Source organism: Anomaloglossus baeobatrachus, chromosome 3, assembly GCF_048569485.1.
Source record: "Anomaloglossus baeobatrachus isolate aAnoBae1 chromosome 3, aAnoBae1.hap1, whole genome shotgun sequence".
NCBI lineage: Eukaryota > Metazoa > Chordata > Amphibia > Anura > Aromobatidae > Anomaloglossus > Anomaloglossus baeobatrachus.
In genome coordinates, this window is record NC_134355.1 from 694,628,568 (window position 1) to 694,655,324 (window position 26,757).

A 26,757-nucleotide genomic window follows, 5' to 3' on the forward strand; every position below is an offset into this window, starting at 1 on the left:
GAGAGGGAGATCCGGACATACAGGGAGCGGGATGGAGAGGGTGATCCGGCCATACAGGGAGCGGGATGGAGAGGGTGATCCGGGCCATACAGGGAGCGGGATGGAGAGGGTGATCCGGGCCATACAGGGAGCGGGATGGAGAGGGTGATCCGGGCCATACAGGGAGCGGGATGGAGAGGGTGATCCGGCCATACAGGGAGCGGGATGGAGACGGTGATCCGGCCATACAGGGAGCGGGATGAGGAGGCTGACCGGGCCATACAGGGAGCGGGATGGAGAGGGAGATCCGGGCCATACATGGAGCGTGATGGAGAGGGTGATCCGGCCATACAGGGAGCGGGATGGAGAGGGTGATCCGGCCATACAGGGAGCGGGATGGAGAGGGTGATCCGGCCATACAGGGAGCGGGATGGAGACGGTGATCCGGCCATACAGGGAGCGGGATGAGGAGGCTGACCGGGCCATACAGGGAGCGGGATGGAGAGGGAGATCCGGGCCATACATGGAGCGGGATGGAGAGGGTGATCCGGCCATACAGGGAGCGGGATGGAGAGGGTGATCCGGCCATACAGGGAGCGGGATGGAGAGGGTGATCCGGCCATACAGGGAGCGGGATGGAGAGGTTGATCCGGCCATACAGGGAGCGGGATGGAGAGGGTGATCCGGGCCATACAGGGAGCGGGATGGAGATGGTGACCGGGCCATACAGGGAGCGGGATGGAGAGGGTGATCCGGCCATACAGGGAGCGGGATGGAGAGGGTGATCCGGGCCATACAGGGAGCGGGATGGAGAGGGTGATCCGGCCATACAGGGAGCGGGATGGAGAGGGAGAGCCGGGCCATACAGGGAGCGGGGTGAAGAGGGTGATCCGGCCATACAGGGAGCGGGATAGAGAGGGACAGCCGGGCCATACAGGGAGCGGGATGGAGAGGGTGATCCGGGCCATACAGGGAGCGGGATGGAGAGGGTGATCCGGGCCATACAGGGAGCGGGATGGAGAGGGAGATCCGGGCCATACAGGGAGCGGGATAGAGAGGGAGATCCGGGCCATACAGGGAGCGGGCCATACGGTGATCGGGATGGAGAGGGAGATCCGGTCCATACAGGGAGTGGGATGGAGAGGGAGATCCGGGCCATACAGGGAGCAGGATGGAGAGGGTGATCCGGGCCATACAGGGAGCGGGATGGAGAGGGTGATCTGGGCCATACAGGGAGCGGGATGGAGAGGGAGATCCGGGCCATACAGGGAGCGGGCCATACGGTGAGCGGGATGGAGAGGGTAATCTGGGCCATACAGGGAGCGGGATGGAGAGGGTGATCCGGCCATACAGGGAGCGGGATGGAGAGGGTGACCGGGCCATAAAGGGAGCGGGATGGAGATGGTGACCGGGCCATAAAGGGAGCGGGATGGAGAGGGTGATCCGGGCCATACAGGGAGCGGGGTGGAGAGGGTGATCCGGCCATTCAGGGAGCGGGATGGAGAGGGTGATCCGGGCCTTATAGGGAGCGGGATGGAGAGGGTGATCCGGCCATACAGGGAGCGGGATGGAGAGGGACAGCCGGGCCATACAGGGAGCGGGATGGAGAGGGTGATCCCAGCCATACAGGGAGCGGGATGGAGAGGGTGATCCGGGCCTTATAGGGAGCGGGATGGAGAGGGAGATCCGGGCCATACAGGGAGCGGGATGGAGAGGTGATCCGGGCCATACAGGGAGCGGGATGGAGAGGGTGATCCGGGCCATACAGGGAGCGGGATGGAGAGCCGGGCCATACAGGGAGCGGGATGGAGAGGGAGATCCGGGCCATACAGGGAGCGGAATGGAGAGGGTGAGCCGGGCCATACAGGGAGCGGGATGAAGAGGGTGATCCGGCCATACAGGGAGCGGGATGGAGACGGTGATCCGGCCATACAGGGAGCGGGATGGAGAGGGAGATCCGGGCCATACAGGGAGCGGGATGGAGAGGGAGATCCGGGCCATACAGGGAGCGGGATGGAGAGGGTGAGCCGGGCCATACAGGGAGCGGGATGGAGAGGGAGATCCGGGCCATACAGGGAGCGGGATGGAGATCCGGGCCATACAGGGAGCGGGATGGAGAGCCGGGCCATACAGGGCGCGGGATGGAGATCCGGGCCATACAGGGAGCGGGATGGAGAGCCGGGCCATACAGGGAGCGGGATGGAGAGCCGGGCCATACAGGGAGCGGGATGGAGAGCCGGGCCATACAGGGAGCGGGATGGATAGCCGGGCCATACAGGGAGCGGGATGGAGAGCCGGGCCATACAGGGAGCGGGATGGAGAGGGAGATCCGGGCCATACAGGGCGCGGGATGGAGATCCGGGCCATACAGGGAGCGGGAATGAGAGGGTCACCCGGGCCATACATGATATAAGTCTGAGGAGGACGACTCCTTTGTTACTGGGACATTGGTGACCACAGCATGTGTAAGATTTCCTGCGGAGTCCCGGGTCTTCGATGCTGGAGATAGAGGGTCACTATGTACAAACCGGAAAATACATAAGTAATTCATGCAGTTCAGGACTTGGACAGCTCCGATCCTGTGAGTGTCTGCGCAGTGCCCGGCCTGCGGCCCCCCGGCTGTGGTCACAGCATTACTCGCAGTGCCCGGCCTGCGGCCCCCCGGCTGTGCTCACAGCATTACTCGCAGTGCCCGGCCTGAGGCCCCCCGGCTGTGCTCACAGCATTACACGCAGTGCCCGGCCCCCCGGCTGTGCTCACAGCATTACTCGCAGTGCCCGGCCTGTGCCCCCCGGCTATGCTCACAGCATTACTCGCAGTGCCCTGGCTGCGGCCCCCCCGGTTGTGCTCACAGCATTACTCGCAGTGCCTGGCCTGTGCCCCCCGGCTATGCTCACAGCATTACTCGCAGTGCCTGGCCTGTGCCCCCCGGCTATGCTCACAGCATTACTCGCAGTGCCCGGCCTGCGGCCCCCCCGGCTGTGCTCACAGCATTACTCGCAGTGCCCGGCCTGCGGCCCCCCGGTTGTGCTCACAGCATTACTCGCAGTGCCCGGCCTGCGGCCCCTGGCTGTGCTCACAGCATTACTCGCAGTGCCCGGGCTGTGGCCCCCCCGGCTGTGCTCATAGCATTACTCGCAGTGCCCTGGCTGCGGCCCCCCCGGCTGTGCTTACAGCATTACTCGCAGTGCCCTGGCTGCGGCCCCCCCGGCTATGCTCACAGCATTACTCGCAGTGCCCGGCCTGCGGCCCCCCAGCTGTGCTCACAGCATTACTCGCAGTGCCCTGGCTGCGGCCCCCTGGCTGTGCTCACAGCATTACTCGCAGTGCCCGGCCTGCGGCCCCTGGCTGTGCTCACAGCATTACTCGCAGTGCCCGGCCTGCGGCCCCCCGGCTGTGCTCACAACATTACTCGCAGTGCCCGGGCTGTGGCCCCCCCGGCTGTGCTCACAGCATTACTCGCAGTGCCCTGGCTGCGGCCCCTGGCTGTGCTCACAGCATTACTCGCAGTGCCTGGCCTGCGGCCCCCCCGGCTGTGCTCACAGCATTACTCGCAGTGCCCGGCCTGCGGCCCCCCGGCTGTGCTCACATTACTCGCAGTGCCCGGGCTGTGGCCCCCCGGCTGTGCTCACAGCATTACTCGCAGTGCCCGGGCTGTGGCCCCCCCGGCTGTGCTCACAGCATTACTCGCAGTGCCCGGCCTGCGGCCCCTGGCTGTGCTCACAGCATTACTCGCAGTGCCCGGCCTGTGCCCCCCGGCTATGCTCACAGCATTACTCGCAGTGCCCGGCCTGAGGCCTGCCGGCTGTGCTCACAGCATTACTCGCAGTGCCCGGCCTGTGCCCCCTGGCTATGCTCACAGCATTACTCGCAGTGCCCGGCCTGCGGCCCCCCGGCTGTGCTCACAGCATTACTCGCAGTGCCCGGCCTGTGCCCCCCGGCTGTGCTCACAGCATTACTCGCAGTGCCCGGCCTGCGGCCCCCCGGCTGTGCTCACAGCATTACTCGCAGTGCCCGGCCTGCGGCCCCCCCGCCTGTGCTCACAGCATTACTCGCAGTGCCCGGCCTGCGGCCCCCCGGCTGTGCTCACAGCATTACTCGCAGTGCCCGGGCAGTGGATCTGCAGCTCTGGATGTGACTGTAGCAGAAGACATGATGTGTTCCAGAAGTGGTGATTGCCAGGCATCACGAGCCCAGTGCCCCCTCACAGGGGGATGGCGGAGGCCTGTAGAGGGGGTGTCATATTAAGCGGCCTCTTTCCTCTGTATAATTTCCGTTACAGTGGATCAGTCGGGTTCCCGGAGTTGTGACTTCTCCTGTGTACGGTGAGGGTTCATATTCTTTCTCTTACCCCGCAGGCTGCACTAATGGGAGGGACCACCATGGTGATCGGACACGTCCTCCCCGACAAAGACCTGTCCCTGCTGGACGCCTATGAGAAGTGCCGGAGCATGGCCGATCCGAAAGTGTGCTGTGACTATGCTCTCCACATGGGCGTCACCTGGTGGGGATCTAAGGTACTGTGATTGTGCAGGGACCTCGTTATACCATCATGTGAGGTGGCACGGAGGAGCCTCCGAGAGGACCTCAGTCTGATCCTGCCCTGGGGACCCTCTCCTGTATCTATACCCCTGACCCGATCATCATGGCCGCAATCTCTTGGGTCATTGCTTTACCTTCTGTTTTACAGGTCAAGGCTGAGATGGAAACCCTGGTCCGAGAGAAGGGGGTGAACTCCTTCCAGATGTTCATGACCTACAAGGACCTGTACATGCTGCGGGACAGTGAACTGTACCAAGTCTTCCGACACTGCAAGGATCTAGGCGTCGTGACCCGAGTCCACGCTGAGAACGGAGACCTGGCGGCCGAGGTGAGGACACCTGAGCTCAAGAGACGGCCTTAAATAATGCTTCACCTGTAACTGCAATTTCATGTGTTATCCTCTAGTCACGTACGGACCTGTATTCCCAATTCTGCCGCTTCATGGTTTAGTTCCTTGACCAGCTACAGTCTTGTATTGTGGGAGAGAAGAGGCCTGTGATACATCGCCTGCAGTGTATCATGGTGGTCACCGAGCACAGCCCTGACTAATTCAGGCTGGCAGCCAGCAGAATCCAGAATTCGGCTCTGAAGGTGGCTGGAGTGTAGAATGTGTGGATGTTATTATGAAGGGTGTAGATGTGGAGCGGTTCCTCATATAGAGTCTATTCTCCAGTGGAGAACAAACTAGAAGCTTGAGATGATCCCTCCTGATTTCTGCCGTGCTGACCTTGGGGGGCATCTCTCTTCTGGTCTTCAGCCATGTCCCACAGACATGTCACGTGGCAGAGATCCCCCAACGCGTCGTCCTGACATCGTCAGCAGGGATTTGCCACTAGCGTTTTGATGGACGCGAGTGCATGGAGATCACACAGTGCACAGGGTGGGGACGCTACACTGGGCGGGGGACGCTACACTGGGCGGGGGACGCTACACTGGGCGGGGGACGCTACACTGGGCGGGGGACGCTACACTGGGCGGGGGACACTACACTGGGCGGGGGACACTACACGGGGCGGGGGACACTACACGGGGCGGGGGACACTACACGGGGTGGGGGACACCACATAGGGTATTGCCATTACACGGGGCGGGGACGCTACACGAGGACGGGGACGCTACACGGGGTGGGGACGCTACACGAGGACGGGGACGCTACACGAGGACGGGGACGCTACACGAGGACGGGGACGCTACACGAGGACGGGGACGCTACACGAGGACGGGGACGCTACACGAGGACGGGGACGCTACACGGGGACACTACACGGGGACGCTACACAAGGAGGGGACACTACATGGGACGGGGACGCTACACGAGGACGGGGACACTACACGGGGACGCTACACAAGGAGGGGGACACTACATGGGACGGGGACGCTACACGAGGACGGGGACACTACACGGGGACGGGACACTACAAGGGATGGGGGACACTACACGGGGACACTACACGGGGACACTACAAGGGATGGGGACGCTACACGGGGACACTACACGGGGACGCTACACGGGGAGGGGACACTACAAGGGATGGGGACGCTACACGGGGGACACTACACGGGGACGCTACACGGGGAGGGGACACTACAAGGGATGGGGACGCTACACGGGGACACTACACGGGGACGCTACACGGGGAGGGGACACTACAAGGGATGGGGACGCTACACGGGGACACTACACGGGGACGCTACACGGGGAGGGGGACACTACAAGGGATGGGGACGCTACACGGGGGACACTACACGGGGGACGCTACACGGGGAGGGGACACTACAAGGGATGGGGACGCTACACGGGGACACTACACGGGGAGGGGACACTACACAGGTTATCGCCATTACACAGGACGAGGACACTATACAGAGCAGTGACATTACACAGAGAATGACTTTGCTTCTTCTGAGCTAATTCTTTCCCATACTCCTACTTGTAAACTAATCATTGACTCTGAAAAACGGCCATAATCTGTTAACCAAGCGATGAACCCACTGAAGGATCACATTACAGCCACTCATTGAAACTGTAGATAGCGGAGGAGCAGAGTGGAAAGAGACAGAGACCACGCATGCAGAGAACTTGCAGCAAACAAGCGGTTAATGGCCGACTTGTATATATTTCAGCAGACAAATGGTCAATGGCCGAGATGTATGCAATCAGCAGACAAATGGTCAATGGCCGAGATGTATGCAATCAGCAGACAAATGGTCAATGGCCGAGATGTATGCAATCAGCAGACAAATGGTCAATGGCCGAGATGTATGCAATCAGCAGACAAATGGTCAATGGCCGAGATGTATGCAATCAGCAGACAAATGGTCAATGGCCGAGATGTATGCAATCAGCAGACAAATGGTTAATGCTAGATAGATGTGAACAGGTGTACGTGACTTGTAGAGAAGATTACAGCGCAGTGGTGTGAACAGCGCCAGTATTGGCCTACAAGAGCTTTTTACGCTCACAGCGCACACATGGCTGCCTGCGGGTCTGAGTTAGGAAATAAATGCAGATAGTTGATAGTGAGAAATGATTGGCCATGCGCTGAGTACCGGATGCAGAGGATGGTGGCACGCAGCACTGAGCTCAGAACATGCGCCCCTGATCTTACTGACAACAATCAGTGAGCGCAGAGTCACAACCATCAACCTCTGCAGGAGCATGGAGCTCAGTGATTGGCTGCAGCGGTGACGCTTGCAGTTTGTGTGATGTCACTGCTTCAGTTAACGTTACTGAAAATGGATATCCCCTTGAAGTCAATCATCCCCTTTCCGTTCATGGTTTGCCCGTGTAATGGCAGCTTTGTCCTTTTTTTGCAGGGGGCTCGGGAGACCTTAGAGCTTGGGATCACGGGCCCTGAAGGCATTGAGATCAGTCGCCCAGAGGAGGTATGAGCGATGGCGGCTGGGGTATCGCACCTGATGTGTAATAAGTGTTCACACTGCGAATCTCAACATCAGGAACTAAAGACCGGAAGGAGAGGGAGAGGGGGGAGATGAAGCTGCAGAATCTATAGTGTTGTTATGAGGACCGTGCTGTAAGGCAGGAAGGAGAGGGTGAAGGGGGGGATGGAGCTGCATAATCTATAGCATGGTTATGAGGACCGTGCTGTAAGGCAGGAGGGAGAAGGGGGTAGATGGAGCTGCAGAATCTATAGCATGGTTATGAGGAACGTGCTGTAAGGCAGGAAGGAGAGGGAGAAGGGGGAGATGGAGCTGCAGAATCTATAGCATGGTTATGAGGAACGTGCTGTAAGACAGGAGGGAGAGGGAGAAGGGGGGGATGGAGCTGCAGAATCTATAGCATGGTTATGAGGACCGTGCTGTAAGACAGGAAGGAGAGGGAGAAGAGGGGGATGGAGCTGCAGAATCTATAGCATGGTTATGAGGAACGTGCTGTAAGACAGGAGGGAGAGGGAGAAGGGGGGATGGAGCTGCAAAATCTATAGCATGGTTATGAGGACCATGCTGTAAGACAGGAAGGAGAGGGAGAAGGGGGAGATGGAGCTGCAGAATCTATAGCATGGTTATGAGGACCGTGCTGTAAGACAGGAGGGAGAGGGAGAAGAGGGGAATGGAGCTGCAGAATCTATAGCATGGTTATGAGGACCATGCTGTAAGACAGGAATGAGAGGGAGAAGGGGGGGATGGAGCTGCATAATCTATAGCATGGTTATGAGGACCGTGCTGTAAGACAAGAAGGAGAGGGAGAAGGGGGGGATGGAGCTGCATATTTTATAGTATGGTTATGAGGACCGTGCTGTAAGACAGGAAGGAGAGGGAGAATGGGGGAATGGAGCTGCATAATCAATAGTATGGTTATGAGGACCGTGCTATAAGACAGGAGGGAGAGGGAGAAGGGGGGGATGGAGCTGCAGAATCTATAACATGGTTATGAGGACCGTGCTGTAAGACAGGAAGGAAAAGGAGAAGGGGGGGGATGGAGCTGCATAATCTATAGTATGGTTATGAGGACCGTGCTGTAAGACAGGAAGGAGAGGGAGAAGGGGGATGGAGCTGCAGAATCTATAGTATGGTTATGAGGACCGTGCTATAAGACAGGAATGAGAGGGAGAAGAGGGGGATGGAGCTGCAGAATCTATAACATGGTTATGAGGACCGTGCTGTAAGACAGGAAGGAAAGGGAGAAGGGGGGGGTGGAGCTGCATAATCTATAGTATGGTTATGAGGACCGTGCTGTAAGACAGGAAGGAGAGGGAGAAGGGGGGGATCGAGCTGCAGAATCTATAACATGGTTATGAGGACCGTGCTGTAAGACAGGAGGGAGAGGGAGAAGGGGGGATGGAGCTGCAGGATCTATAGTATGGTTATGAGGACCGTGCTGTAAGACAGGAAGGAGAGGGAGAAGAGGGGAATGGAGCTGCATAATCTATAACATGGTTATGAGGACCGTGCTGTAAGACAGGAAGGAGAGGGAGAAGGGGGGATGGAGCTGCAGAATCCATAGCATGGTTATAAGGACCGTGCTATAAGACAGGAGGAAGAGGGAGAAGAGGGGAATGGAGCTGCATAATCTATAACATGGTTATGAGGACCGTGCTGTAAGACAGGAAGGAGAGGGAGAGGGGGGGGATGGAGCTGCAGAATCTATAGCATGGTTATAAGGACCGTGCTGTAAGACAGGAAGGAGAGGGAGAGGGGGGGGATGGAGTTGCAGAATCTATAGCATGGTTATGAGGACCGTGCTGTAAGGCAGGAGGGAGAGGGAGAAGGGGGGATGGAGCTGAAGAATCTATAGCATGGTTATGAGGACCGTGCTGTAAGGCAGGAGGGAGAAGGGGGGATGGAGCTGCAGAATCTATAGCATGGTTATGAGGACCGTGCTGTAAGTCAGGAGGGAGAGGGAGAAGGGGGGGATGGAGCTGCAGAATCTATAGCATGGTTATGAGGACCGTGCTGTAAGGCAGGAGGGAGAGGGAGAAGGGGGGATGGAGCTGCAAAATCTATAGCATGGTTATGAGGACCATGCTGTAAGACAGGAAGGAGAGGGAGAAGGGGGAGATGGAGCTGCAGAATCTATAGCATGGTTATGAGGACCGTGCTGTAAGACAGGAGGGAGAGGGAGAAGAGGGGAATGGAGCTGCAGAATCTATAGCATGGTTATGAGGACCATGCTGTAAGACAGGAATGAGAGGGAGAAGAGGGGAATGGAGCTGCATAATCTATAGCATGGTTATGAGGACCGTGCTGTAAGACAGGAAGGAGAGGGAGAAGGGGGGGATGGAGCTGCATATTTTATAGTATGGTTATGAGGACCGTGCTGTAAGACAGGAAGGAGAGGGAGAATGGGGGAATGGAGCTGCATAATCAATAGTATGGTTATGAGGACCGTGCTATAAGACAGGAGGGAGAGGGAGAAGGGGGGGATGGAGCTGCAGAATCTATAGCATGGTTATGAGGACCATGCTGTAAGACAGGAATGAGAGGGAGAAGAGGGGAATGGAGCTGCATAATCTATAGCATGGTTATGAGGACCGTGCTGTAAGGCAGGAAGGAGAGGGAGAAGGGGGGATGGAGCTGCAGAATCTATAGCATGGTTATGAGGACCGTGCTGTAAGGCAGGAAGGAGAGGGAGAAGGGGGGATGGAGCTGCAGAATCTATAGCATGGTTATGAGGACCGTGCTGTAAGGCAGGAAGGAGAGGGAGAAGGGGGGGATGGAGCTGCAGAATCTATAGCATGGTTATGAGGACCGTGCTGTAAGGCAGGAAGGAGAGGGAGAAGGGGGGGATGGAGCTGCAGAATCTATAGCATGGTTATGAGGACCGTGCTGTAAGGCAGGAAGGGATCAGTAAGGAGCACAGCTGTGATTGAAGAAGAGCCTGCACCTTATCACAAGAAGGGAGCGGCCATCACTGGTTTATATATAATGATGCAAGATGCAATTACAAACTAACAAGTCAGTCGCTCTCTGTCCTCATTACAGCTGGAAGCGGAGGCCGTGCATCGAGCCATCACGATCGCCAACCGGGTGAGAGCACAAGATTGCCTGTGTGTAATGCTGCCCCCTGTGTGTAACGCTGCCCCACTGTGTGTAACGCTGCCCCACTGTGTGTAACGCTGCCCCCCTGTGTGTAACGCTGCCCCCCTGTGTGTAATGCTGCCCCCTGTGTGTAATGCTGCCCCACTGTGTGTAACGCTGCCCCACTGTGTGTAACGCTGCCCCCCTGTGTGTAATGCTGCCCCCTGTGTGTAATACTTCCCTCTGTGTGTTAAATAACAAACTGTGCAGAAGTTTTAGGCAGGTGTGTAAGAGCTGTAAAGTAAAAATGCTGTGAAAAGATGAAGTGTTAATAGTTTAAAACCATTACAAAATACAAAGTGACCAGAAGAGAAGTCACGGGGGAACACTATTCTCCTTAAGGAGACTTTGCAAGCCAGTCTGGCTGCCAGGTAAGGGGACTTATAGCTGCAATGCCCCTAAAATTCCACGGGGGAACACTATTCTCCTTAAGGAGACTTTGCAAGCCAGTCTGGCTGCCAGGTAAGGGGACTTATAGCTGCAATGCCCCTCTGGGAAATATTCAAATTGTCTCTCCAGTAAAGGAGACAAACTCTAGCACAGCGCCACCTATTGGAAGTAGCGATCCTAAAAGTCACAAGTGGATTTTCGACAATCCTTTGCAATATGACTCAGGATATATAAGCCAGATCAGAATCCCAATTTGCAGACACGGTGTTTCGGGGTGCTTGCCCCTCATCAGTGCAAAGTATGGGGGTGTCTGATCTGGCTCATGAGAAAGCTATGTGGGGACCACGGGGGAACACTATTCTCCTTAAGGAGACTTTGCAAGCCAGTCTGGCTGCCAGGTAAGGGGACTTATAGCTGCAATGCCCCTAAAATTCCACGGGGGAACACTATTCTCCTTAAGGAGACTTTGCAAGCCAGTCTGGCTGCCAGGTAAGGGGACTTATAGCTGCAATGCCCCTCTGGGAAATATTCAAATTGTCTCTCCAGTAAAGGAGACAAACTCTAGCACAGCGCCACCTATTGGAAGTAGCGATCCTAAAAGTCACAAGTGGATTTTCGACAATCCTTTGCAATATGACTCAGGATATATAAGCCAGATCAGAATCCCAATTTGCAGACACGGTGTTTCGGGGTGCTTGCCCCTCATCAGTGCAAAGTATGGGGGTGTCTGATCTGGCTCATGAGAAAGCTATGTGGGGACCACGGGGGAACACTATTCTCCTTAAGGAGACTTTGCAAGCCAGTCTGGCTGCCAGGTAAGGGGACTTATAGCTGCAATGCCCCTAAAATTCCACGGGGGAACACTATTCTCCTTAAGGAGACTTTGCAAGCCAGTCTGGCTGCCAGGTAAGGGGACTTATAGCTGCAATGCCCCTCTGGGAAATATTCAAATTGTCTCTCCAGTAAAGGAGACAAACTCTAGCACAGCGCCACCTATTGGAAGTAGCGATCCTAAAAGTCACAAGTGGATTTTCGACAATCCTTTGCAATATGACTCAGGATATATAAGCCAGATCAGAATCCCAATTTGCAGACACGGTGTTTCGGGGTGCTTGCCCCTCATCAGTGCAAAGTATGGGGGTGTCTGATCTGGCTCATGAGAAAGCTATGTGGGGACCACGGGGGAACACTATTCTCCTTAAGGAGACTTTGCAAGCCAGTCTGGCTGCCAGGTAAGGGGACTTATAGCTGCAATGCCCCTAAAATTCCACGGGGGAACACTATTCTCCTTAAGGAGACTTTGCAAGCCAGTCTGGCTGCCAGGTAAGGGGACTTATAGCTGCAATGCCCCTCTGGGAAATATTCAAATTGTCTCTCCAGTAAAGGAGACAAACTCTAGCACAGCGCCACCTATTGGAAGTAGCGATCCTAAAAGTCACAAGTGGATTTTCGACAATCCTTTGCAATATGACTCAGGATATATAAGCCAGATCAGAATCCCAATTTGCAGACACGGTGTTTCGGGGTGCTTGCCCCTCATCAGTGCAAAGTATGGGGGTGTCTGATCTGGCTCATGAGAAAGCTATGTGGGGACCACGGGGGAACACTATTCTCCTTAAGGAGACTTTGCAAGCCAGTCTGGCTGCCAGGTAAGGGGACTTATAGCTGCAATGCCCCTAAAATTCCACGGGGGAACACTATTCTCCTTAAGGAGACTTTGCAAGCCAGTCTGGCTGCCAGGTAAGGGGACTTATAGCTGCAATGCCCCTCTGGGAAATATTCAAATTGTCTCTCCAGTAAAGGAGACAAACTCTAGCACAGCGCCACCTATTGGAAGTAGCGATCCTAAAAGTCACAAGTGGATTTTCGACAATCCTTTGCAATATGACTCAGGATATATAAGCCAGATCAGAATCCCAATTTGCAGACACGGTGTTTCGGGGTGCTTGCCCCTCATCAGTGCAAAGTATGGGGGTGTCTGATCTGGCTCATGAGAAAGCTATGTGGGGACCACGGGGGAACACTATTCTCCTTAAGGAGACTTTGCAAGCCAGTCTGGCTGCCAGGTAAGGGGACTTATAGCTGCAATGCCCCTAAAATTCCACGGGGGAACACTATTCTCCTTAAGGAGACTTTGCAAGCCAGTCTGGCTGCCAGGTAAGGGGACTTATAGCTGCAATGCCCCTCTGGGAAATATTCAAATTGTCTCTCCAGTAAAGGAGACAAACTCTAGCACAGCGCCACCTATTGGAAGTAGCGATCCTAAAAGTCACAAGTGGATTTTCGACAATCCTTTGCAATATGACTCAGGATATATAAGCCAGATCAGAATCCCAATTTGCAGACACGGTGTTTCGGGGTGCTTGCCCCTCATCAGTGCAAAGTATGGGGGTGTCTGATCTGGCTCATGAGAAAGCTATGTGGGGACCACGGGGGAACACTATTCTCCTTAAGGAGACTTTGCAAGCCAGTCTGGCTGCCAGGTAAGGGGACTTATAGCTGCAATGCCCCTAAAATTCCACGGGGGAACACTATTCTCCTTAAGGAGACTTTGCAAGCCAGTCTGGCTGCCAGGTAAGGGGACTTATAGCTGCAATGCCCCTCTGGGAAATATTCAAATTGTCTCTCCAGTAAAGGAGACAAACTCTAGCACAGCGCCACCTATTGGAAGTAGCGATCCTAAAAGTCACAAGTGGATTTTCGACAATCCTTTGCAATATGACTCAGGATATATAAGCCAGATCAGAATCCCAATTTGCAGACACGGTGTTTCGGGGTGCTTGCCCCTCATCAGTGCAAAGTATGGGGGTGTCTGATCTGGCTCATGAGAAAGCTATGTGGGGACCACGGGGGAACACTATTCTCCTTAAGGAGACTTTGCAAGCCAGTCTGGCTGCCAGGTAAGGGGACTTATAGCTGCAATGCCCCTAAAATTCCACGGGGGAACACTATTCTCCTTAAGGAGACTTTGCAAGCCAGTCTGGCTGCCAGGTAAGGGGACTTATAGCTGCAATGCCCCTCTGGGAAATATTCAAATTGTCTCTCCAGTAAAGGAGACAAACTCTAGCACAGCGCCACCTATTGGAAGTAGCGATCCTAAAAGTCACAAGTGGATTTTCGACAATCCTTTGCAATATGACTCAGGATATATAAGCCAGATCAGAATCCCAATTTGCAGACACGGTGTTTCGGGGTGCTTGCCCCTCATCAGTGCAAAGTATGGGGGTGTCTGATCTGGCTCATGAGAAAGCTATGTGGGGACCACGGGGGAACACTATTCTCCTTAAGGAGACTTTGCAAGCCAGTCTGGCTGCCAGGTAAGGGGACTTATAGCTGCAATGCCCCTAAAATTCCACGGGGGAACACTATTCTCCTTAAGGAGACTTTGCAAGCCAGTCTGGCTGCCAGGTAAGGGGACTTATAGCTGCAATGCCCCTCTGGGAAATATTCAAATTGTCTCTCCAGTAAAGGAGACAAACTCTAGCACAGCGCCACCTATTGGAAGTAGCGATCCTAAAAGTCACAAGTGGATTTTCGACAATCCTTTGCAATATGACTCAGGATATATAAGCCAGATCAGAATCCCAATTTGCAGACACGGTGTTTCGGGGTGCTTGCCCCTCATCAGTGCAAAGTATGGGGGTGTCTGATCTGGCTCATGAGAAAGCTATGTGGGGACCACGGGGGAACACTATTCTCCTTAAGGAGACTTTGCAAGCCAGTCTGGCTGCCAGGTAAGGGGACTTATAGCTGCAATGCCCCTAAAATTCCACGGGGGAACACTATTCTCCTTAAGGAGACTTTGCAAGCCAGTCTGGCTGCCAGGTAAGGGGACTTATAGCTGCAATGCCCCTCTGGGAAATATTCAAATTGTCTCTCCAGTAAAGGAGACAAACTCTAGCACAGCGCCACCTATTGGAAGTAGCGATCCTAAAAGTCACAAGTGGATTTTCGACAATCCTTTGCAATATGACTCAGGATATATAAGCCAGATCAGAATCCCAATTTGCAGACACGGTGTTTCGGGGTGCTTGCCCCTCATCAGTGCAAAGTATGGGGGTGTCTGATCTGGCTCATGAGAAAGCTATGTGGGGACCACGGGGGAACACTATTCTCCTTAAGGAGACTTTGCAAGCCAGTCTGGCTGCCAGGTAAGGGGACTTATAGCTGCAATGCCCCTAAAATTCCACGGGGGAACACTATTCTCCTTAAGGAGACTTTGCAAGCCAGTCTGGCTGCCAGGTAAGGGGACTTATAGCTGCAATGCCCCTCTGGGAAATATTCAAATTGTCTCTCCAGTAAAGGAGACAAACTCTAGCACAGCGCCACCTATTGGAAGTAGCGATCCTAAAAGTCACAAGTGGATTTTCGACAATCCTTTGCAATATGACTCAGGATATATAAGCCAGATCAGAATCCCAATTTGCAGACACGGTGTTTCGGGGTGCTTGCCCCTCATCAGTGCAAAGTATGGGGGTGTCTGATCTGGCTCATGAGAAAGCTATGTGGGGACCACGGGGGAACACTATTCTCCTTAAGGAGACTTTGCAAGCCAGTCTGGCTGCCAGGTAAGGGGACTTATAGCTGCAATGCCCCTAAAATTCCACGGGGGAACACTATTCTCCTTAAGGAGACTTTGCAAGCCAGTCTGGCTGCCAGGTAAGGGGACTTATAGCTGCAATGCCCCTCTGGGAAATATTCAAATTGTCTCTCCAGTAAAGGAGACAAACTCTAGCACAGCGCCACCTATTGGAAGTAGCGATCCTAAAAGTCACAAGTGGATTTTCGACAATCCTTTGCAATATGACTCAGGATATATAAGCCAGATCAGAATCCCAATTTGCAGACACGGTGTTTCGGGGTGCTTGCCCCTCATCAGTGCAAAGTATGGGGGTGTCTGATCTGGCTCATGAGAAAGCTATGTGGGGACCACGGGGGAACACTATTCTCCTTAAGGAGACTTTGCAAGCCAGTCTGGCTGCCAGGTAAGGGGACTTATAGCTGCAATGCCCCTAAAATTCCACGGGGGAACACTATTCTCCTTAAGGAGACTTTGCAAGCCAGTCTGGCTGCCAGGTAAGGGGACTTATAGCTGCAATGCCCCTCTGGGAAATATTCAAATTGTCTCTCCAGTAAAGGAGACAAACTCTAGCACAGCGCCACCTATTGGAAGTAGCGATCCTAAAAGTCACAAGTGGATTTTCGACAATCCTTTGCAATATGACTCAGGATATATAAGCCAGATCAGAATCCCAATTTGCAGACACGGTGTTTCGGGGTGCTTGCCCCTCATCAGTGCAAAGTATGGGGGTGTCTGATCTGGCTCATGAGAAAGCTATGTGGGGACCACGGGGGAACACTATTCTCCTTAAGGAGACTTTGCAAGCCAGTCTGGCTGCCAGGTAAGGGGACTTATAGCTGCAATGCCCCTAAAATTCCACGGGGGAACACTATTCTCCTTAAGGAGACTTTGCAAGCCAGTCTGGCTGCCAGGTAAGGGGACTTATAGCTGCAATGCCCCTCTGGGAAATATTCAAATTGTCTCTCCAGTAAAGGAGACAAACTCTAGCACAGCGCCACCTATTGGAAGTAGCGATCCTAAAAGTCACAAGTGGATTTTCGACAATCCTTTGCAATATGACTCAGGATATATAAGCCAGATCAGAATCCCAATTTGCAGACACGGTGTTTCGGGGTGCTTGCCCCTCATCAGTGCAAAGTATGGGGGTGTCTGATCTGGCTCATGAGAAAGCTATGTGGGGACCACGGGGGAACACTATTCTCCTTAAGGAGACTTTGCAAGCCAGTCTGGCTGCCAGGTAAGGGGACTTATAGCTGCAATGCCCCTAAAATTCCACGGGGGAACACTATTCTCCTTAAGGAGACTTTGCAAGCCAGTCTGGCTGCCAGGTAAGGGGACTTATAGCTGCAATGCCCCTCTGGGAAATATTCAAATTGTCTCTCCAGTAAAGGAGACAAACTCTAGCACAGCGCCACCTATTGGAAGTAGCGATCCTAAAAGTCACAAGTGGATTTTCGACAATCCTTTGCAATATGACTCAGGATATATAAGCCAGATCAGAATCCCAATTTGCAGACACGGTGTTTCGGGGTGCTTGCCCCTCATCAGTGCAAAGTATGGGGGTGTCTGATCTGGCTCATGAGAAAGCTATGTGGGGACCACGGGGGAACACTATTCTCCTTAAGGAGACTTTGCAAGCCAGTCTGGCTGCCAGGTAAGGGGACTTATAGCTGCAATGCCCCTAAAATTCCACGGGGGAACACTATTCTCCTTAAGGAGACTTTGCAAGCCAGTCTGGCTGCCAGGTAAGGGGACTTATAGCTGCAATGCCCCTCTGGGAAATATTCAAATTGTCTCTCCAGTAAAGGAGACAAACTCTAGCACAGCGCCACCTATTGGAAGTAGCGATCCTAAAAGTCACAAGTGGATTTTCGACAATCCTTTGCAATATGACTCAGGATATATAAGCCAGATCAGAATCCCAATTTGCAGACACGGTGTTTCGGGGTGCTTGCCCCTCATCAGTGCAAAGTATGGGGGTGTCTGATCTGGCTCATGAGAAAGCTATGTGGGGACCACGGGGGAACACTATTCTCCTTAAGGAGACTTTGCAAGCCAGTCTGGCTGCCAGGTAAGGGGACTTATAGCTGCAATGCCCCTAAAATTCCACGGGGGAACACTATTCTCCTTAAGGAGACTTTGCAAGCCAGTCTGGCTGCCAGGTAAGGGGACTTATAGCTGCAATGCCCCTCTGGGAAATATTCAAATTGTCTCTCCAGTAAAGGAGACAAACTCTAGCACAGCGCCACCTATTGGAAGTAGCGATCCTAAAAGTCACAAGTGGATTTTCGACAATCCTTTGCAATATGACTCAGGATATATAAGCCAGATCAGAATCCCAATTTGCAGACACGGTGTTTCGGGGTGCTTGCCCCTCATCAGTGCAAAGTATGGGGGTGTCTGATCTGGCTCATGAGAAAGCTATGTGGGGACCACGGGGGAACACTATTCTCCTTAAGGAGACTTTGCAAGCCAGTCTGGCTGCCAGGTAAGGGGACTTATAGCTGCAATGCCCCTAAAATTCCACGGGGGAACACTATTCTCCTTAAGGAGACTTTGCAAGCCAGTCTGGCTGCCAGGTAAGGGGACTTATAGCTGCAATGCCCCTCTGGGAAATATTCAAATTGTCTCTCCAGAAGAGAAGTGTAATCCCGTCACCGTGACCGCTCTCCACCTCTATAACGTCAGCGTGATATAATCCGGTGTATAAGAAACCAGTTTTGCCAAATGAGAGTCTTATGATCATTTTAATATGTAGATTAAAAATCATTAACTGAAACAGAAACAGCTGTGTGGGAGGCTTAAACCTGGGTGAGGAACAGCTGATCTCTGCTACAAGGGTGAGGTTGTAGAAGACGAACAGTTTTATGTCTCTGGTCATACACCGTGCCCGAGCGCAGCAACAAAACGTCAGGTAGTTATACGATGTCTCTGCGGATGGCGGCTTCCAGATGTGGCGCGGGCGGTCCCCAAAACCTGATGGGATTTACATTTCCCTTTTCTTCATTCGCTTTGCTTTATAATTAATGACAATAACCAGCTCTGCGGCTGGACGCCTCTTGTGTTACATTTTTCCTCACAGAACTGTTTACAGCGGGTAAAAAAAAGTATTGAAAGCGTCACCAATTTTCTAAGTAAATATATTTCTGAAGCTGCTACTGACATGAATTTCTCACCAGATGTCGGTAACAACCCATTCAATCCACACAGGCAAAGAAATCACCATAGATGTGCATAAATTATGTCTCCAGGGTAATCAGTCAGGATATACAAGCACGTAGCATCCTGTGTATTCTCTCCAGCTCCACCCGGTCCACATTCATATTATTATTATTTATTATTATAGCGCCATCAATGCCATGGGACAAGTACAATAATCATAAACAGTACAAGACACACAGGTACAGGAGGATAGAGGACCCTGCTCGCGAGGGCTCACAGTCTACAGGAGGAGAGAGGTCCCTGCCCGCGAGGGCTCACAGTCTACAGGAGGAGAGAGGACCCTGCCCGCGAGGGCTCACAGTCTACAGGAGGAGAGAGGTCCCTGCCCGTGAGGGCTCACAGTCTACAGGAGGAGAGAGGTCCCTGCCCACGAGGGCTCACAGTCTACAGGAGGAGAGAGGTCCCTGCCCGCGAGGGCTCACAGTCTACAGGAGGAGAGAGGTCCCTGCCCACGAGGGCTCACAGTCTACAGGAGGAGAGAGGTCCCTGCCCGCGAGGGCTCACAGTCTACAGGAGGAGAGAGGTCCCTGCCCGCGAGGGCTCACAGTCTACAGGAGGATAGAGGTCCCTGTCCGCGAGTGCTCACAGTGTACAAGGGATGGGTGAGGATACAGTAGGTGAGGGTAGAGCTGATTGTGCGGCGCTGCATCAGACTGAGGGTTACGGCAGGTGGTAGGCTTGTTGGAAGAGGTGGGTCGTCAGGTTCCTTTTGAAGCTTGCCAAGGTACGTGAGAGTCTGATGGGTTGTGGCAGAGCGTTCCAGAGTATGGGGGAGGCACGGGAGAAATCTTGTACGCGATTGTGGGAAGAGGAGATGAGAGGGGAGTAGAGAAGGAGATCTTGTGAGGATCGGAGGTTCATAGCTTCCTTACGAATTCTGAGCAGCGAGCGTTTGAGTAGACACAGAAGTGGGATGGTTGCACTGATTATGGCGTCATCGCCACTAACCATCTCGGTTGATTCCTCAAAGATTTCTCAGTTAAGTGAGGGCCACTTGATGAGCCTCCAAAATTTGAGTAAGGATCGCCTGATGACCCTGTATATAAGGTGGAGGAGGAGGCGACAAAAATACATAATAAAGCATGAACTGTATACCCTTTTTTGGATGAAAAGGGATGTGTGGGCGTACACCGAGCAACTAACCCTTGCCCTGGGATCTTGCGGTGTGTGGGAAACAGCTGTCCGCCTTCTCCTTGTCATGTGTCTGGATTCTAGCCCTTGATACAGTGGTCGGCTTCACCGTCCGCTGCCCACAGTAGATTCACCTTTTGCTCCGGTGTTTATTTTCTGTTATCCGTACTTTGGCTTTATTAGGGTAACATGTGAATTTACTCGTTTGTCTGCCCAATCACGTTTTGGGTGCTGCCCTCATTACGATCGTCCTGCCGGTGATATTCTCATTTTGAAGTCCAGCCACTTCTCTGCTGGTTTTTTTCTCCACTCTGCCCTCTGGTTCCTTAGGAGGAACGTGACGTGCTTGATGGCCAATCAGGTGGCATAGGCCCGAGCTTCCATTGTTTAGTCTGTGCCTGTGGTCAGGGCTGTTCCAGCTCCAGCAGGAATCAGTAGGGACTGCAGGGTTGGGATCTGTAGTCTGTAGAGGAACCGGCAGGGTCAGTTGCAGTTTTTAGTGTGTTACCTTTACCCCTTTGGGAGTAGTTGTAAGAACATAACACTTCTTCTGGCCACCCCACTACCTCTACCTGCCAGTTGCGGTGCTACTGATCCCACCACAACTACTGTGCTCGCTCTGGATGGCACCTTCCCAGGGTCGGTGAGTGACTTCATCGTCCACCATCTCGTCTTCCACTTCCACACTCTGGTTCTCGTTGACTTAACTACATGATTTGTTAGGCACCGTGTTTGTCATCATCTACTGCTTGATATATGAATTGCCATAGTCTTCTTCTGACCATGGCTACTAAAATATTTGGGCATCACTACACACGATCTCCTCATGTCTCTCTTGAAACCTGCAAGGCTAGAATCTATGGAAATGTAAAGACTTGGTCCATGGAGTGTCTGAGTGTAGGATTACTTGTCTCCTGGGTTCACCTTGGTGGGAGGAAGGGCATCAGGGTGAGGATTATATGGTTGTGATGGTGTGATATTGTCGGTTGTGTGTAATTTTGTGTAGGTTTGTATTTTAGGGGTGGTGCTCTGGCAATTCTATTATTATTATTTGTCCTGTCTGCAGGTTAATAACCCCCTGCAGTGATTATGTCCTTAGGTGTGGGGGAGGGGGCCTAGAATCCACCCAAACTCTCTGCTTACCTGGGGGATTATTCAGTCTGGCTGAGAAGGAGAAGAGACAAGCAGGAAGGTTGATCCTCTGTGGGAGAAGCTGAGAGACCTGGACACTTATTGCTTACTGGACTGTATCCGTGTTCTTGGACTATTTTACCCTCTGTGTGGCAGATTATTTTATGGACATTCTGGATTGCTTGGAATAAATGTTCTTTAGATTGTTCACTCATCTCTCGCTCTGTTGATTGTGTGATATCGGAGAAGGACCCCGTGACAATGGTTACTTGGCTACTGAGACTGGACCGCGTGGAAGACAGGGTGGTGCTGGTTAACAGACTGGAAGGATTATCTGCCATTCAACCAACCACCTGTTCATACTGTTTAGACTTCAAGATTGTTGTCTGTGCCGCTTGCAAAGTAAGACCGGAAGCTAGGTCTCATGGATGACCGTGTGCATTGTGCTCCTGCATGAAAACTGTATGTTTTTATTTTTGAAAATAAAATATGTAGCCCCAAAAAAAAATTATTTTTTGAAGGGCCACCTGCTAGTCTTCAAAACCTTGAGTGAAGCTGCGTGAGAGCCGGCTGCTTGCTCTCTAAAAAGTATGGGTGAGGGCCGCCTGATGACCCTCAAAACATTTTGAGCAATGGCCACATGATGATAACTTTTCCTGGGATGGGTTGGAGAGTTTTCCCCCACATGGTTCATGAATAATGATTGTCAAAGGCCTCCAAGAAAATAAAGAAAAGTATTTGGAAGCGCCTACTTCAATCTGAAGCCTTGGGGCTGCCTGATGCCCTGAGCCGGCACAGGAGGAACTGCCGCCCACCTTAGGTGGAGCAAAATCGGAGTCGGATGCCAGAAGGTCCTTGTTGTACCATCTGTACCCTGAGTAGAGACCTCCAGGACTCCTTTTTGTTGGCCACAGACGTTTTGCTCAATTTGAGTAAGTAGCATTTTAGTGCTCTTCACCACTAGTTCCAACCTCCACACTTCTCTGTTAAAGGTATTTTTGGGATGATAGGCGGTACCTTTTGGCCTCCAAACTTTGTGTACATTATGACATCCAAAGAGTTCAGTTTTGGTCTCATCTGAACTATATTCTCCAATATTTCACAGGCTTGTCTAAATGTTGAGGAGTAAACGCACTTGAACCTGCTTTTTGTTTGGCAATGGAGTCTTGCGCGGTGGGTGTGCATGCAGGAGCGTGCATACAGGCCATGGAGGGGGAGTACAATGCTTACTGTTTTTCTTTGAAACAATTGTACCTGCTGATTCCTGGTCTTTCTTGTAGCCCTTCACTGGTGTCCTTGGCTCTTGGACAACTTTTCTAATAATGCTTTTCAGTCCTTTGTCTGAAATCTTGCAGCGAGTTCCTGGTCATGGCCGGTTTATGGTGAAATTATGTTCTTTCCGAGTCATGGCCTCAACAGAGCTCACGGGAACCGTCAGGAGTTTAGAAATTCTTCTGTAACAAATGCCATCAGTATGTTTTGCAAGAATAAGGTTGTGAAGGTCATGAGACAGCTCACTGGTTTTACCCATCATGAGATGTTTCTTGTGTGGCACCTTGATAATGAGACAGCTCACTGGTTTTACCCATCATGAGATGTTTCTTGTGTGACATCTTGATAATGAGACAGCTCACTGGTTTTACCCATCATGAGAGGTTTCTTGTGTGGCACCTTGATAATGAGACAGCTCACTGGTTTTACCCATCAGAGAGAGAAGCTGTGGAGAAATAGGCGCAAATAGGGTTTTACCCGGTAAACAGGTGGGGGTGAATGTTAGCAAAAACACTCACCTGGTCTGGTTGTGCCAGTCACAACCCCTTATAGAGCATGGATATAACGTGGAAGGCAGCGGTCCCGCAGTGATGAGACAATATTAGAAGCAGGAGGAAAGCAGGTTTAAATACCGTGCCAAACCACAGGAGTCCAGAAGGTGTTAGTAAATCCCTTTTTTTATATTTTCTCAGGTCTACGCGTTTCAGGGACATATCCGTCCCCTTCCTCAGGACAATGTACAGAGAACCTGCTTTCCTCCTGTTTCTTATATGGTTTTACCCATGTTGAGATGTTTCTTGTGTGGCAACTTGATAATGACACAGCTCACTGGTTTTACCCATCATGAGATGTTTCTTGTGTGGCACATTGATAATGAGACAGCTCACTGGTCTTACCCATCATGAGATGTTTATTGTGTCGTACCTGTGGAGACACGGGGCTCAGTGGGTGCTCTCGTCCACTGAACCAGCCGCCTTTAGAAAGACAGCGTGGCTCATGGCTCATCCCAACTGAACGCCGGCCTCCTTAACCGTGGGCGTAACACTACTCAGACAACACAGGGTGAGGGAACCACAATAATTAGACTTTATTGTATCCCCAAACGATTAACGGCACATAACACATAACCAGCAAAACCACAGAATGTAACAGGCAACAGGGTCTCACCCTTCCGCTGGCTCACCAGGGATTTAGAATGTCCATGCCTCAGAGCTTCCAGGGCCACTTACTCTAATCCAGCAGCACCCCGCTTTCGGCGGGCACCCACCGAGAAAGGAATAGCGCCAGATTTAGGAAGCTGTGTAAGGTCTGCAAAGTCTGTAGCCAGGTGACCAAATTGTCCCAACCTGGGTTTCCTCCTTAAGTAGTCCTTGGTTTGATGATATAATCCTGGCAGCCGGAGTCGAAACCCCTAGACTGTGGATATGGTCTCCAACCGGAACCAGAGTCCCTAGATTGAAGCCACAAGGTATCCTGATCCTCTAGTCAGCTCCTAGGAGCTTAGACTGGATCCATCAGCATTCATCCACCTTCATCAACCTGGTGGCTTAAAGAAGTCCTCTCTTATAGCCACAGCCCTAACTCTGGGCACACTGCGTCCTCATCGATTGGTTGGACAAGATCGCCTCTCCCATTGGATGAATCTCAAGCTGCATGGACAATGTTCATCCAAATGATGTCCACAGAAAGACTGAGGGTATACATGTAGTCTGGAATGCACAGACTAGATAATGGCTACTAAGGTAATCACATTAGCAATATACAACTACAATACAATGATTACTGGAAGAGTCTGGAGGAACAATAGCTAAGCAAACATGAGAGCACACAGAAGAACAATGACGTCTGGCTGAATTTTAAGAAACTTTAACCCATGAGAGGCATTGGGTGTCCATGTCGTCACAGTACCTTGATAATGAGACAGCTCACTGGTTTTAACCATCATGAGATGTTACTTGTGTGGCAACTTGATAATGAGACAGCTCACTGGTTTTACTCATCATGAGATGTTTATTGTGTGGCAACGTGATAATGAGACAGCTCACTGGTTTTACTCATCATGAGATGTTTATTGTGTGGCAACGTGATAATGAGACAGCTCACTGGTTTTACTCATCATGAGATGTTTCTTGTGTGGCACCTTGATAATGAGACATCAGTTGAATCAGATAATCACTAAGTGGCAGGATTATTTTTTAATTACTGATAGATATCAGCTGGTGTCATGACTTTCCAGCTCTTATTGCACCTCTTTCTTCATGCGTTCAATACTTTTACATGTGTCATTTCTCATGATTACATAAAACTTAATATCTGGACATTTATGGTTTGATTTCTTTGCTTATTTGGATTGGATGAGTTGTTACCGACATCTGCTGAGAAAATCATGTCAGTAGCACCTATAGAAATATATTTACTTAGAAATTTTGTGTCATATTAACTACTTTTTTTTTACCTACTGTATATAATGTGATACTACTATATGTGATTCTGCTTTTTGTGAAGCTGCTCCTGTGTGTGATACTTAATGTCATACCACTCCCCTGTGATACTTACTGTGACACTGCTCCCGTGTGTGATACTTACTGTGATGCCGCTCCCGTGTGTGATACTGTGACACTGCTCCTATGTGTGATACTTACTGTGACACCGCTGTTATCTGTGATACTTACTGTGACGCCGCTCCCGTGTGTGATACTGTGACGCCGCTCCCGTGTGTGATACTGTGACGCCGCTCCTGTGTGTTATACTTACTGTGACGCCGCTCCTATGTGTTATACTTACTGTGACGCCGCTCCTATGTGTGATACTGTGACGCTGCTCTCGCATGTGATACTTACTGTGACGCTGCTCCCGTGTGTGATACTTACTGTGACGCCGCTCCTATGTGTGATACTGTGACGCTGCTCCCGTGTGTGATACTGTGACACTGCTCCTATGTGTGATACTTACTGTGACACCGCTGTTATCTGTGATACTTACTGTGACGCCGCTCCCGTGTGTGATACTGTGACGCCGCTCCCGTGTGTGATACTGTGACGCCGCTCCTGTGTGTTATACTTACTGTGACGCCGCTCCTATGTGTGATACTGTGACGCTGCTCCCGTGTGTGATACTGTGACACTGCTCCTATGTGTGATACTTACTGTGACACCGCTGTTATCTGTGATACTTACTGTGACGCCGCTCCCGTGTGTGATACTGTGACGCCGCTCCCGTGTGTGATACTGTGACGCCGCTCCTGTGTGTTATACTTACTGTGACGCCGCTCCTATGTGTGATACTGTGACGCTGCTCCCGTGTGTGATACTTACTGTGACGCTGCTCCCGTGTGTGATACTTACTGTGACACCGCTCCTATGTGTGATACTTACTGTGACGCCGCTCCTGTGTGTGATACTGTGACGCTGCTCTCGCATGTGATACTTACTGTGACGCTGCTCCCGTGTGTGATACTTACTGTGACACCGCTCCCACGTGTGATACTTACTGTGACGCTGCTCCCGTGTGTGATACTTACTGTGACGCCACTCCCGTGTGTGATACTTACTGTGACGCCGCTCCCGTGTGTGATATCTACTGCAGCTTCTTAACGACTAATTCTGATTCCTGTGTTTTTCGCTCTACTAACCTTGCAGCCTCCTCTCTGTCTCTGCTCCTTAGACTTTTTGCCCTGTGTACTTGGTGAACGTCTCCAGTATGTCTGCAGGGGACGTCATTGCTTCTGCCAAAATGCAAGGTGAGATCCACGGCTGGGGCGAGCTGGGGCAGTGTCCACCCAGGAAATTGAAGTCACCACATATATATGTGTACAGATACAAATCTGTAAACTGTGAGAAGCAAAGATTCGCGGGATGAAATAATGAGCACATGGAAATCAGCATTTACACTGACGAAATGGCGCTCTACTCCCATCCTGTCATTCTGAGCTGAATACAAACACACTGCACATGTACAGTGTAAACCCTTAGTTTCCCTCCACTCTCTATACAGACACATCTGCAGGTTTTCCCCACCGCTCTCTATACAGACACATCTGCAGGTTTTTCCCTCCGCACTCTATACAGACACATCTGCAGGTTTTTCCCTCCGCTCTCTATACAGACATATCTGCAGGTATTTCCCTCCTGTCTCTATACAGACACATCTGCAGGTTTTCCCCACCGCTCTCTATACAGACACATCTGCAGGTTTTTCCCTCCGCTCTCTATACAGACACATCTTCAGGTTTTCCCCTCCGCTCTCTATACAGACACATCTGAAGGTTTTCCCCTCCGCTCTCTATACAGACACATCTGCAGGTTTTTCTCTCCGCTCTCTATACAGACACATCTGTAGGTTTTCCCTCCACTCTCTATACAGACACATCTGCAAGTTTTCCCTCTGCTCTCTATACAGACACATCTGCAGGTTTTCCCCTCTGCTCTCTATACAGACACATCTGCAAGTTTCCCCTCTGCTCTCTATAC

The 26,757-nt window shown here is 51.9% G+C and overlaps 1 protein-coding gene across 1 annotated transcript in view; it reads left to right on the forward strand.

Annotated features, from left to right (window-relative positions):
- DPYSL5 (dihydropyrimidinase like 5) overlaps window positions 1-26,757 on the forward strand; it is a 132,156-nt gene that overhangs the window by 67,545 nt on the left and 37,854 nt on the right. Inside the window, exons 3-7 of the mRNA XM_075341335.1 lie at window positions 4,338-4,496; window positions 4,670-4,849; window positions 7,339-7,407; window positions 10,465-10,509; window positions 25,952-26,027. Of these exons, the coding sequence (XP_075197450.1) occupies window positions 4,338-4,496; window positions 4,670-4,849; window positions 7,339-7,407; window positions 10,465-10,509; window positions 25,952-26,027 (529 nt within the window). The remainder of the gene's footprint in view (window positions 1-4,337; window positions 4,497-4,669; window positions 4,850-7,338; window positions 7,408-10,464; window positions 10,510-25,951; window positions 26,028-26,757) is intronic.